We start from the raw sequence: 13,791 nt of genomic DNA on the forward strand, positions 1-13,791 counted from the left end.
ATCTGACGCTAAAATTCATGCTTTTAACCATTGCAATGTTGCCTGTGTCCCTGGATGTCAAGGACTCAGACCAAATGTGTGGACTTCCTAAAGTCAGAACACAAGACTAGCTCCCTGGTTCATGTTACTTTTCTTGAAGTGGAATGGCCCCTGCTGCCTGACTTCAAATCTCAGGCTGACAGGAAAAGACAAATTCCTATGTTCATGGTTTGTCAGATGCTTCCCAGCTACCAGCCAGAGCAAGCAAAGTTCCGTCTGGGGCAGTGGGGAGAGGATACCTGAAGCATCCTCCAGATCAGTATTTGCAGAGCGAAAGTAAATCCTTGGAACTGTTCCCTTTTTTTCCCTTTCTATTCTTTCTTTTCTTGAGTTTGAACAAAAGTGCAAAGAACATCAAGTTAACCTATACATCAGGCTCTTGGCAAAGACTTAAGTTTGGTTCTTAAAGTCAAGAAGGTTATTTTCAAAGATCCAAAGAGGAAATGCCTATAGGAAAATTAAGCTTTCAGTTACACTTATGTTTCCTAACTGAAAATGTGCTTTGGTAAGAAAACAAAATTCTATTTTATTAAAGATTAAACAATTCAGCAAATGATGGTAAATCTTTCTTTCTTTGATTGCCTATCAGGTAAGTATCTGGATGTCTCATGTTCTTTCAGATCAGTTTCCTAGACCTTAATAAGGTTATTGGATTTTTAGGTGTGATAGGAAAGCATCGAGGGGTTTTAAGCTAAGTATTGGGGTGATTTAATTTATATTTTTAAAAGAACGACTGTCTACTTTGTAGAAACTACAGAGACTAGAGTAGAAGGTGGAAGACCAGGGAGGAGGCTGTAGATGATGGTGTCTGGACTAGAGTGGTAAGAAACGGTCAAATCTGGTGGAGCCAGTAGGATTACTGATGGACTGAACGTGGGGTATGCAGGAGAAATGATAAAACTGGAAAGTTCTTCATAAAGGAAAAGTAAATTTCCAAGGGAGTGTTAAGGTGGCATGGAAGAAAGGGAACAAACACATACTGAATGCAACTTGTGTGCCAGGCTCTGCTTCTGAATTCCCCCAACCACTGTGAGTCAGGTGCTGTATAACATGTAAAAAGGGCCTAAGAGGCCTCTTGTGATCTGATTCTGATCTGCCTCACCAGCCTGATCATTCACTCTCCTTGTCACCAACCCTACCAAGGCATGGCATGTTCCATCAGCATGGATCTGCTTATGGTTCTCCATGCATGCCAGCCAACTTCACAGCCTTCTGCCTTGCATGGGTGGCTACCTCTACCTAGAATCCATTCTTTCATTTAGTAAATAATACGGAGCCTCTCCCCTGGGCCAGGCATTGTGCTAGGCATCAGGGTACAGTGGAGAATCAAAAGGGCCTTTCTTTCCCTGAGCTTACATTTCGTTAGCAAAGACATAACACGTAGCAAATATTTAACACAATCAATTGTCAGTATGATTACCCCTTAAGTAGTACACAGGAAAACTACCAGGTGCTATGAGGCTGTAAAACAAGGGACCCCGAGTAGGTTTGGTGGAGAAAGGACAGTCAGGGATAGCTTCCCTAAAGGCCTTTGTCTGTTGAGTTATGAAGGATAAGTAGGAGCTGGATAGCCAGATGGAGAGAAAAGGAGGAGGCTCCTGGCCATTGGGAACATGTGCACAGAGGTCCTGAAGTGGAAAGGGACATGGCATATTCAGAGAACTGAAAGGCCAGCATGTCACAAACATAGAGAATGAGAGGGAGAGAGACCCGAGTAAGCCTGGAAGGACAGGGAGAAAGATTATGCAGAACCATCTTGTGGATTTTGGTCTCTAACCTAAGAGCCACAGGAAACCACGGAAAGGTTTATACAAGGGAATGATGTGATCATATTGGCAGTTTTAAAAGAATATCTGGTTGCTGTGTGGGGAATGGTCGGGGAGGGGAACTGAAGAAGATGATGAGTAATTGGTTATAGGAAATGAGAGACAGAGAGAGAGACGTTAAGAACGAGTCTCCAGCTTGTACCGTGTTTTGGGTAGTGGTGCCATTCACTGTGATAGGTGACACTGGGAGAGGTGTAGGTGTGGGGGAGAAATCGGGAATTTAGGTTCACATGAGCATATGGAATGTGAGGTGCCTGCGAATCTTGAGAATGGGGTCATCAAGGAGGCAGTTTATGTGAGGATCTGGATGTCAGAAGGAAGCCTGGACTAGAGGCATATATTGGGGAGTCATCAGCTTAGAGATGATGACCAAAGCTAGGAGACTGACTGAGGGTGCACAGAGAGACTGGAGAGTTCCCTCTCAAACTCCTATAATTCTTCCAGTCATACCCTAGTCATCACTTCTGCAAAGCCTCCCTTGCTACCTAAATAAGGTAATTTACTACTTCTATGATATATATCTACCTTACATTTGTTGTATCATATGGTAATTACTTGTTTTTATGTCTCACCTCAGTTAGATGTGAGCCCTTACAAGTGAGGTGTACTTTGTGTCATGTGCCCAGTTCATGGCTCAGTACCTGGCCCATAGACAGCTCCCAGTAAAATGAACTGAAGTGACATGGCCTTTGGATGTCAGCATAACATCCTGCAGTTAACACAAGAAGTAAATAATGTGGCAAAGTCTGACACACCAGAAATCCCTTCTTTTGGAGAGCTTTTGCCCTTAGACATTCTTTGCAATCAGTGGGGAAATGGTGCTTATTTAATGCAAATTTGCTTTCTGGTAATGTACACATTCCATAAAGAAAAGAATACTTGGTTTAACTGTGTTTGATAGAAGGAAGATGCTGATTCTTCTGCTAACCATGTCATGAAAGCAGAGCTAGACTGCCTTCACACGATGCTGCAGGCAAATGTGTATGCTCTGTGAGAAATGTGTTATCAAGAGCTGGTAAACATTGTTTTGGCAGAACCCCACACAAGAGAGAGCCAGGAATGATTAAATGAAAGAACAACATATGTGACATGATTTGCACAGTCAAATCACATTTCCTATGCTCCCAGGGCTCCAGGAAAATCAGACAGCAATCCTCAAATTAGCCATCTGCCTCTCTGTTTTCTGTTACCTTTTCCAGTGAAAAGTTGGGGAGGGAGAAAGGGCGGGTGGACAGTAATATTTTATGAATGTTTACTTGGAACCTGAGCCTATGTTCTCATAACAGAATTCTTCCAAGAACAGGAACAGAGGCCGGAGGTGACATGGCAGTGATGGGTTCAACCTTTAGCCACACTTGGGTCTGATACCAAGTCATCATTTAGTACAGTCTGTTCTCTAAAGCAAATTAATCTAACAGTTTGAATCCTGAGATTGCTTATCTGTAAGTAGTGATAGTCGTAAATGTGAAATAAATGGCAGCTAGCTGGGGCAGTGATGGTAGAAGAGTGGAGGTAACTGAGGCAGGTTTTGTTTGGTTTGGAGAGATAAGGGCTGTTCCTATTTTATTTTGGTTTTGGTATATAATGAAACTTTGAAAAATATACTAGTTTTAAAATTTTATTTGTAAACTGGATTTCTACCTTTTATATCCTTATGAGTCCATATTCTAAAGGGCACTTAAGCCATTCAGTAGGAAGGTACATTTCTGAGAATGATTATTATGGGGAAGGTGAGTGGTTTTTTAAGTATGTCCTTGACATCTTCTGGATTCATCAAAATATGCCTATTTGTATCATTATTTATGATGGAATTTTTAATTTTAAAAACATTATTTAAGAAGTTCAAGTATACTTAAAATTAGAATGAATCATACAATGAAACTGCGTATTCAGTTACCCAGACTCAAAGCTTAACAAGATTCTGCCACAAATTTTCCTGTTTTCTAAAGTACTTTAGAACAAATTCCAGATATCAGGTCATTTCAAGCCTACTTTAGTATGCTTCTCTTAAAAAAAAAAAAGAACATTTTCTTACACAATCACATATTATGATGATTTTATTTTATTATGATAAGAGTTTTAAATTGATTATTAAATAATCTGTGTCTCTCTGTACAAACACACACACATACACACAATACCTAAAACGTGCTTCACACTCCTGAGCATGCAAAACAAAATGTGCTGATACCAGTGATTGAGTTACCATAGAATTTTTTAGAGCGAGGTGTGGTTACAAAAACGCAGCACAAGAATGCCTTTTCTGAGCAGGCTTTTCCCCTATTTGGCCCACTTCCATCTACATTCAAATCACATAGCTCCTGATGAACTGAGGGTAAGAACAGAATATGTGACGAGCTGAATAGGAAAAGAAGCCCTAATAACCATCGAAGGCTCTTTCCCTCATTAACCTATCCTTAAACATCTGTCTGTGACACCAGAAATATGCTTCCTTTACTCCAGTGCCCTTTCTAGATATTTTTAGTAATACTCAGTAACCTAAAAATATTTACTATTCTATGCTTTAAATTTGGGTTTGAAACTTGATTCCTTGGAATATTTTTAAATTCTCGGATTATATCTCAGGAAACTCCTTGGTTATATAAATAATCATAATTATTACTTGTATGAATAGCCCTTAAATCAAACAAAAGTACCTCCAACTTTAGGAGACTTCAAAAGCCATTCAATAGAAAGCATTACTTTTGGAAAGAAAAAAAGCATTGTGTTTGCTAAAATGCCATGTGTTCCCTAGTGCTTGCTGTGACTATTTGTACACATAAACCTCAGAGTTGTTGCCTGTGACTGGCATTGTTGGAGGGTGGAGGAATCTGTTGCCATGGCAGAAGGAAAAAGAAGTAAGAAAAAGGCCAAGGATAAAAGCTGACAGCTGGTTGATAGAACCTTCTTTTGCCCCCAACAGTTCTGCCCCAGAAAGGGATGAATGGCTAGAAGCGATTTCCAGGTCAATAGAAGAGTATGCCAAGAAAAGAATCACGTTCTGTCCTACTAGGAGTCTTGATGAGGTATTGTCTTTTCCTTCTTATTTTGTTTTCAGTGCATTTCAATCAGTTTTTACCCTAAAGAAACTTTTCTCAGGGGCTTAGAAAAGCAACATGTGTTTAACAGAAGGCTTTTGAGGTGTGTGTACAATTTCAGAGCTAAATATTCCTTCTATTAATGTCTAACTGCAAGTCTATGATAGCATATAGTGCAGTCATATTTTTTCTAGTTATAAAACCTCATTGTAGAATATTTAGGAAATGCAATATAGTTTAAGGAAGAAACTAATCAACTGTCATTGCACTACCACAGGCATCTTTTTAAGTTAATTTTGCGCTAGAGGATTTTTCGAGTGTAGCTATCAGTGCTTAGCATCCTGAGAACATGAAAAATATCATCCACATGTTTAGTGATACCATCAGCAATGAGCCACCAGTATAAAAAGGCTTAATGCTGGAGCAGTCAGTGTGCCTAGAGATAATCAGAAGTCATTCTTCCACAGGCAGACTCAGAAAATAAAGACGAAGTTAGTCCTCTTGGGTCCAAGGCTCCCATCTGGATTCCTGATACTAGAGCCACAATGTGTATGATCTGCACAAGTGAATTCACTCTGACCTGGAGACGACACCACTGCCGGGCCTGCGGAAAGGTTGGAGAGGATAACACTTGTCTCCCTTGTGATCTGTAATAGCTCCACACTGTGCCTAGCAAGGAAGCACATTTCTCCTTGGAACCACTGTAAGGGGAGGTAGGGGAGATACTGAATCATGGATGGTATCTTCTCTAAATATTTAGGAATGAGGCAATCTTGTTAGAGAACTTACCCTTCTCCAACCCCAAGATTACTTTAGAATGTGAAAAACAGAAAATTTTTACTTTTAAAAAACTAACACATTCACAGTTAAATAGATGCTCACATTTATAGATAATTATTGAAACTGCATTTATTTAGATACTAAGTATTTAATAGGAGGGAACTTTCAGTGTTGAAGTTATCACTAGTGTTTCTACATCTTCATGACCTCATTAGTAAAATGAGCATAGTGACAATAACAATCAGAGAGTTGCTGTAAAGATTTAACAGATTTTACTTAGAGAGCATTTAGTACAGGCCAGACACATAGAAAAGGTACAGCAGAAGTGTTCCTGGTTGCAGCAGTGATGATGACAATGGTGATGAAGACGATGATGATAAAGGCAGCTAACATAGGACTTACTGCACGCCAGGCACTGGTCTAAACATTTTGCACACATGAACTCCTTTAGTATTTTATTTTATATAATAAGTACTCGGTAATAATCTGTGGCCTCTTCATCTTCAAGTGTGGTATTGTGTGTGAGTTCACTACGTGTCTGAGCTCCATTGAGTTGTTACTGAGACTCAGTGACTATGAAAACGTTTTGAAAAGTAGACAGCACTATAAATTGTAACATACCAGATGGTTTGGATACAAAGATTATTCTAAATGAAATAATTCCAATGTGTTTGCAGATTGTATGTCAAGCTTGCTCATCAAATAAGTATGGCTTAGATTACCTGAAAAATCAACCAGCAAGAGTATGTGAACATTGTTTCCAAGAACTGCAGAAATTAGGTAATATACAAGTAAAGATTTAACTGAAAATTTCTTTATTCCCTAGATGCTTTCAAACAATGTTCTAAAAGAATCATCTTAGGCACATTAGCAATATGATTGGTGGATACTTAACTCAAAATATTAAGTGTTTTGCTTTCTTAACTTGGTTAAGCTTTCTTAGCTCATATTTTGTGGTAATTCCAAGAGAGATTGGACTGAAACTTATTTTTACCCTGAAAACAGTTTTGCTAAGAATACTAATTGTAGAAATGTAATCACAGGATGAAAAACTTAAAACAGTTACAGAGGAACTTTAGCTTTCAAGTAATTTTGAAGCTTCTAGTTTCACAACTGTGTGCTCATTACAAATCATTTTTAATCTATCAGTAAAGTAATGCTCTATGGAAATATACTAGGTGGCACTTTGTTAGCCTTATTCTAATCACTTTGATTTAGTAAGGTTTTGTTTTACATCTAAATGTGCAGCTTTTCACCAAATACAAAATGATAAATCTTATCTACCTGTTCATTATCTGCAAATATCCATCCCTGCAGTTAAGATGAATGCAGCTCAGGTCTACATTTTGGGAAGAGATCATTAGTTAACTTCCTGAGACCTGTAGGATCTAGATTTTTAAAAAATTATCCTTCATGCAGATGAAGATAGCTTTTCATCAGCAAATGAGAGTATCTAAGTGAATCAAACTAGATGGCATGCTATTTCAGAATCTAGCTACTTATAGAGGAATAAATAAGTATCTGTATACATTTTCCAAGAAGATACACCTATCTAATCATTTGCCACCCTTATGTTCCAACCTTTGTTCTCTGAGTATATATAATACAGGCTCAAACATTCAAAATTCCTTTTTTGAATTCTCCTCCCTCATCACCCACACCCACTTGGTCAGTAAATCTTGTCAAATTTATCTTTGAAAACCTGTCTTGCTCTTGATTTCTTCATCTCAGCCATAATAAAGCCTTCATTATCTTCCATCTGAATTACTGTCCTAATTTCTGAACAGGTTTTTCTGCTGAAAATTCTTCCTCTTCCCTACTGCTAGATTTATTTTTTAAAATTCGGTCTGCTCGTGTTACTCCCCAGCCTAAAAGGCCTAAAAGAGAGTCCTTAGATCCAGCCTTCTTATTTTTTTTCTCCAGCCTCATCTCCAAATAGATGATCTAATTTCATACCTCTGTGCTTTTGCTTATGCTGACTTTTCTTCATGGAGTGTTCTTCTTCCTCTTTTTTGCTTGGCAAACTCCTACTTATACCTCAATGGCCAACTCAAACCTCTCATTCTTTTCTCAGCTTTCCCTGAACCTCTGCAGTCAAAATTAATTACTTCCTCATTTTGTCTGATAGTCCCTTTTCTAGTACTTTGTTCACTGTAATATTTGGTCATGTATCTGGATACCAAATGCTATTGTTAGTTTTTTTGTTTGTTTGTTTTTAAGTCAGGAGGGAATTTTTATTTTTTTAAGTTGTTAGTACACTAACCTGTTTCAGAACTCTAAAGGCACAAAAAGGCAATCTTTTCATAGGATTTGCATTGAAAAAGTATAAAACCTTAGACAGTGGATCGTCTTCCTCCCACTCTACTTCCCACCATTTATCTTCTTTTCCCAGAAGCCTCAGTGTCATAAATTTCTTAAGTATCCTTCCATGGATATTTTATGCAGCAATGTTTATTGATTTGGATTAAACTGAGTTGCAGAATGCTTGCCACTGGTTACATAAGTGTACCTGATTTGTTTTAGACCACCAGCACTCCCCTAAGACTGGATCTCCCGGAAATCACAAATCTCCTTCAAGTGCCTTATCATCAGTCTTACATAGTATTCCATCAGGGAGGAAACAGAAAAAAATCCCAGCTGCTCTCAAAGAAGTAAGTATTTCCATTAAACTTGCAACCTGATAGAGGCTGAATTATTCATATGCTTATAATACACTGTTTTTCTTTCATAAAGGAAGATGTCATTTCCTGCTACTATTAAGACATGCATTTTAATACTGGTGATGGATGTGGCTGAGGCCTCACTACCTTGCTTGGTCTCACTTATGACCTGAGTCATTTAGAAAATGGCTGTTGAAAGGTTTGCAGAACCCTTTATAGCAATGATAGAAGGTAAAGATAACTTGGACACACATGAATTTTTAAAATTACTTTGAGGAGACCCCTTACCAGACGGAAGAGGTCTGTAGAATATTTGGGGCATTTTATTAGCATTTACTCACCTGTATGGCTTGATTTTTGTAGACATTAGTTGGTTATATATATACAGCTGATATCACAGATAGTGGGTTATTCTTCCTTTAAACTTAAAAGAAAAATTTTAAGTGATAGTAGCCTGCACAGTTAGACCTGCCACTGGTGTCAATCTGCAGGCATCATTGATACCCTATTCCAGTTCCTCAAATTGAAGTGTTCAGTCAGCCAATGTCAAGAGATCAGACAGTAGTTTCTGGTTACTCCTATTTCGATTAGTTTATTAATTAGTTCCACCTGTGCTAGTTTTGTGTCCAGGAGTGGTGCTATGGAGGTGTCCTATCATGGAAAGTGGAAGCAAACTCTAAAAATTTGACCAAGATATGTTTCTTTTGTAAAGTTGAGTGTATTTCATCTCAGCAATTGAAATACTAGAAAGTGATTTATAGCCAATCACATGAAATAGTAAGAGTACAATTTACAATGCCATGTTTCTTGCCAAGTTTCTTGTGGAACTGGTCATACCAGCTGAGTGAATACCTCTGAAGTTTACCTGTTCCATGACTCAGTTCCTGAATGTAAACACATATTCAGGAACTTAAAGGTTCTTAATCAACTGAAATAAGTTTCAGTTCTCTGTAATTTTTCACCTCTCCATGCTGAGGTAACAGTTCATACATATAATTCTTACACATGCTCCCCTCTTCAGTCTGAACTCCACAGCATTGGCTACAGAAACTCTCTATGATCTATAGACTAGACTCAACCTAATTCCAGTCCTGTTTTGTACATCTTTCTACCCAGCCACACAAACAGGTCTTGCACTTTCAAACCTCTGCTTCCTGGCTACAGCCACTGCTCCCTTTACTCCATCGGTTCTCAAAGTGTCCTCCAGAGCAGCAACAGCACCACCTGGGAACGTACCAGAAATGCAGGTTCTTGGGCCCCTCCCAAGCTGTATGGAATCAGAAACTAACAAGCATTCTTGGTGATTCACTTGTAGGCATACTACAGTTTAAGACCCATTGCTTTGCTTATTTGTGGTTACACAGGGGAAGTAAATTTTTCCAGTTCAGTGCTGCAAAAGTCAAAGTGTTCTCAGAAAGCTGTTTTTCTTCTTTTTAAAAAAACTTGAGGTGAAATTAATGTAACATGTAATTAACCATTTTAAAGTATATAATTCAGTGGTATTTGGCGTTTTCACAATGTTGTGTAACCAGCATATTGCTCTAATTTCAAAACCTTTTCATTACCTCATAAACACACCCTGTGTCCGTTAAGTAACCGTCCCCATTCCCCCTTCCCTCTGCCTGCTGGCAACCACGAATCTGCTCAATGTATTTGCCTCTTCTGGATGTATCATATAAAAGGAGTCATACAATATGTGACCTTTGTGTCTGGCTTCTTTCACTTAGCACAGTGTTTTTGAGATTCATCCAAGTTATAACATGTGTCAGCACTTTGTTTCTTTTTATGTCTGAATAATACTGCATCGTATGTATACACTACAATTTATCCATTCATCTATCCATGGACATTTGGGTTGTTTCCACCTTTTGGATACTACAAATAACACTGCTGTAAACATTTGTGTACAGATTTCTGTGTGGCATATGTTTGCATTTGTCTTGGTTGTATACCTAGGAGTGGAATTGCTTGATCATATGGTAATTCTGTGTTTAACTTTTTGAGGAATTTGGAAGTTGTGTTTTTATTCCAGTGACGTTCAATACATTTTTAGAAATTCCTTTTTTTTTTTTTTTAACATTTAAAAAAATTGAAGTATAGTTGATTTACAATGTAGTATTAGTTTCTGGTGTACAGCATAGTGATTCCATTATATATATATTCTTTTTAATTATTCTTTTTCATTACAGGTTACTATAAGCCACTGCATATAGTTCTCTGTTATAGTAGTATAGAAATTCCTCTTTTGTGGAATTATGTACCCTCAGTACCCTCAGTAATGGCAGGCTATGTCTTTTGAGTTGGATTTGACTTATTTTTTTAATAGTGAAATCATTGGAAGGAAAGTTTTGTGAATCATGTGCTTAAGCTGGTTAACACCAAGTTTTTTAAAAAGATGATAGAGGACTATGTATGGCTATTCAGTATTGTGAATGTATGATTAATAAGTTAATTATAAAATATTCCTAAAGAAGAATGTACAAAATATTTTGGGCAATGACAGTAACACTTAATGTAAGTACATAGTAGTATCCCAACATAACTACATTTTAGGAGAAACCTCTTTTGAATGTAAACATTCTAATTTTTTTTTAAATTACTTGATAGTTTTATGCAAGCATGTTATTTCTGCATACAAATTTACTTGCACTTAACAGATATTTCTAATTTAACATTAGATACAAATTTTCCACTAAACAATTATCATCCTTTTCATGAAATTTATAAGAAATTAATACAATTACTACATGATTAAAGACATACTTTTAAAATTCACAGAGCCCATCTCTATTAGTTTTCTATTGCTGTGTAACAAATTATTGCTAGTGGCTTGAAACAACACACATTTATTATCTCGGGAGCTTAGATGGGAATCTCTGCAGGGCCACAATCAAGGTGTTGGCCAGTGTTGAGTTCTCATCTGAAGGCTGACTAGGGAAGGGTCTACCTTGCTCCTAGAGGATGCCCTCAGCAACTTGCCACATGGGCCTCCCCAAATGGCTGCTTCTTCAAAGCTGGCATGGTGGAAAGGCTCTAGAGCCAGCCTGCTAGCAAGACGGAGTCTGATGTAATGTTAACACACTCAGGGAAATGATATCTCATCACCTTCACCATATTCCATAGGCTAGGGGCTGTCACAGGTCCTGCCCACAGGAGATGGTGCACCAGTCTGATGATCAGCAGGAAGCCACCCTGGGAGTCTGTTCATCATGTCACCAACAAGGCAGTTCCTAAACTTGGCTCTTACATCTCAATTTTTCCTATATTTAAAAAGAGAAAGAAGTTTCAACTGCTGGATTGTAGTCACTGAATACTACCTTTTACCTAGAGATTAAGACATTGTCAGCCTTTTATGAAACAAAATAGGTTTCTTTTCTTTCAGGACAAAATTTGGAGAGCAGAAACTGATCCTTAACATCACCATTAATAATAGAATTTTCTATTTACTTTTCTGTTGATATAGTTTTTAGAAGTCCAAAAATTTATTTTAGGAACAGAGGTAAAGGTTTAAGTAATTTTCCCTAACACTCCAAAGTAAGAGGAGCAATAAACATATACAGTCCCCAAAATACAGCTTTCAAAAGGCATTTTTGACCTTTGGAATTATGATTCATCTCATGGCAATTCAGAAAACACAGGTGTATCCACAGAGAAATACATACGTACAAGCACAGTTAAACCAGGTAAAATTCTGGAATTTCTAAAAGGAAAGGTTTTACACTCATGGTAATGGCAGTATTCAGTTTGTACGGTAGCAGACTTTGAAAATAAACAGTTTCATTCATTATTATGGTTATTGCTTTCAGCACCAAAGATCAAAAGCAATTTTATTATTTAAAATTTATTTTTTGTTTGAAAACCATTAAACTGTGTATGGGGTTTGCTTATCTAGGTATCAGCAAACACAGAAGATTCTTCTATGAGTGGCTATTTGTACAGATCAAAGGGCAATAAAAAACCCTGGAAACACTTGTGGTTTGTCATAAAAAATAAAGTGCTATATACATATGCTGCAAGTGAGGTAAGATCTGAAATTTAAACATGAGTAATTTGGGGGTCTTGTTTTATAATGCTACTTGGAAGTAATTACAGTGTTTGCTTAATCTGTCTATGATTTTTGTTTCACTTTGCTTTTGGAGGAGGAGATGTTGTTATTTTTGACATGAACAGTGTCCTTATTTTGTACCTAAAGAGCTCTTACTTAAAAATGTTAGGAATTTTCCGTAGTATTAAAATGTAAGTTTTGGGGGTGTCATGTGACCACTGACTACTAAAGGCAGAGGTTCTTTTTCTTTTTTTTTCGGTGGGGATAGGTGGGAGGTAATTAGGTTTACTTATTTATTTATGATGGAGGTACTGGGAATTGAACCCAGGACCTTGCGAATACTAAGCATGCGCCCTACCACTGTGCTGTACCCTTCCCCCAAGGCAGAGGTTCTTATCCTTTCTGCTAAGTTCTCTTGGATGACACTCCCTTGACTATCCCCAGGTTGTACTGATCAGGTATCAGCATAGATAAATCGACTTTGTTCTGGGTTATAAACAATTTCTGGCTGTTGGTTCTAATACTACCCTTTTCTCCTACCTGACCATCCTTTGTTCCAGCATCCTATGAAAACCACTTCTCTAGGGTCCAAGCTCTAATTTAGTGGGACTGGGGGATATCACCTTTCTAGAGCTATATTTTCTGCATCCACAAAATGAAAGTAATGTAATTACTTACCTCTCTTGGTTATAGGGAAATAATATGAAATTCAATGGACATGAACACATTGAAAACTATCTAGCACAGTGTCTAGCTCATTGGGTAGCTGGAGTGGGGCAGCTCAATTAATACTGTTGAGTAAATGAAAAATGAATAAGTTGCTAGAATTACCATTGTTTTATCTATGTGTATAATGAAATTAAATTAGAGCTATATAGATCAAGAGTTTTCAGATCTGAATTTAAAAACCCATCTCCCTTTGTGTCTTTGTAAATTAGGACGTGGCAGCATTGGAGAGTCAACCTTTACTAGGATTCACTGTCACTCAAGTCAAAGATGAGAATTCAGAGTCTAGAGTGTTTCAGCTACTGCACAAAAACATGTTATTTTACATATTCAAAGCAGATGATGCTCACTCAGCTCAAAAGTAAGTAATTTAGGCATATTTATCATACATAAGATTTCAAGTTGGTACTTTAAATGAGTGATGTTTAAAATAACCTACTTTTGTGCATGAGAACAACTAAGAATTTAAATCAGAGATCCAAATTAGAAAGACTTAATGTATTATTCACACTCTTTAGAATTGTTTTAAAGATAGGAGAGAGTATCTGAAATACTTTCAGGAGGCAGAGGGGAGAAGAAAATAGGTAGTTCTGTCCAAAATATTTTGTGTGCACGTGACTCCGAGGAAGCAGCATGATGCTACTCTGCTGAAAGGAAGGGAAGCTGAGGTATTTGAC

At 37.5% G+C, this 13,791-nt stretch overlaps 1 protein-coding gene across 3 annotated transcripts in view; it reads left to right on the forward strand.

The window, feature by feature from the left end:
* The window catches only part of FGD6 (FYVE, RhoGEF and PH domain containing 6), a 97,869-nt gene that overhangs the window by 80,434 nt on the left and 3,644 nt on the right, over nucleotides 1-13,791 (forward strand). For 2 of the 3 annotated variants that reach the window (XM_006179870.3, XM_014555204.2), the window contains exons 15-20: nucleotides 4,789-4,891; nucleotides 5,371-5,517; nucleotides 6,361-6,463; nucleotides 8,207-8,334; nucleotides 12,236-12,364; nucleotides 13,327-13,475. In XM_006179870.3, coding sequence (XP_006179932.1) covers nucleotides 4,789-4,891; nucleotides 5,371-5,517; nucleotides 6,361-6,463; nucleotides 8,207-8,334; nucleotides 12,236-12,364; nucleotides 13,327-13,475 — 759 coding nt within the window. Of the gene's footprint in view, nucleotides 1-4,788; nucleotides 4,892-5,370; nucleotides 5,617-6,360; nucleotides 6,464-8,206; nucleotides 8,335-12,235; nucleotides 12,365-13,326; nucleotides 13,476-13,791 lie in introns of those variants that run through there. The other variant, XR_004324728.1, reaches the window with a different exon arrangement.

This window comes from Camelus ferus, chromosome 12, assembly GCF_009834535.1.
Source record: "Camelus ferus isolate YT-003-E chromosome 12, BCGSAC_Cfer_1.0, whole genome shotgun sequence".
Classification (NCBI taxonomy): Eukaryota; Metazoa; Chordata; class Mammalia; order Artiodactyla; family Camelidae; genus Camelus; species Camelus ferus.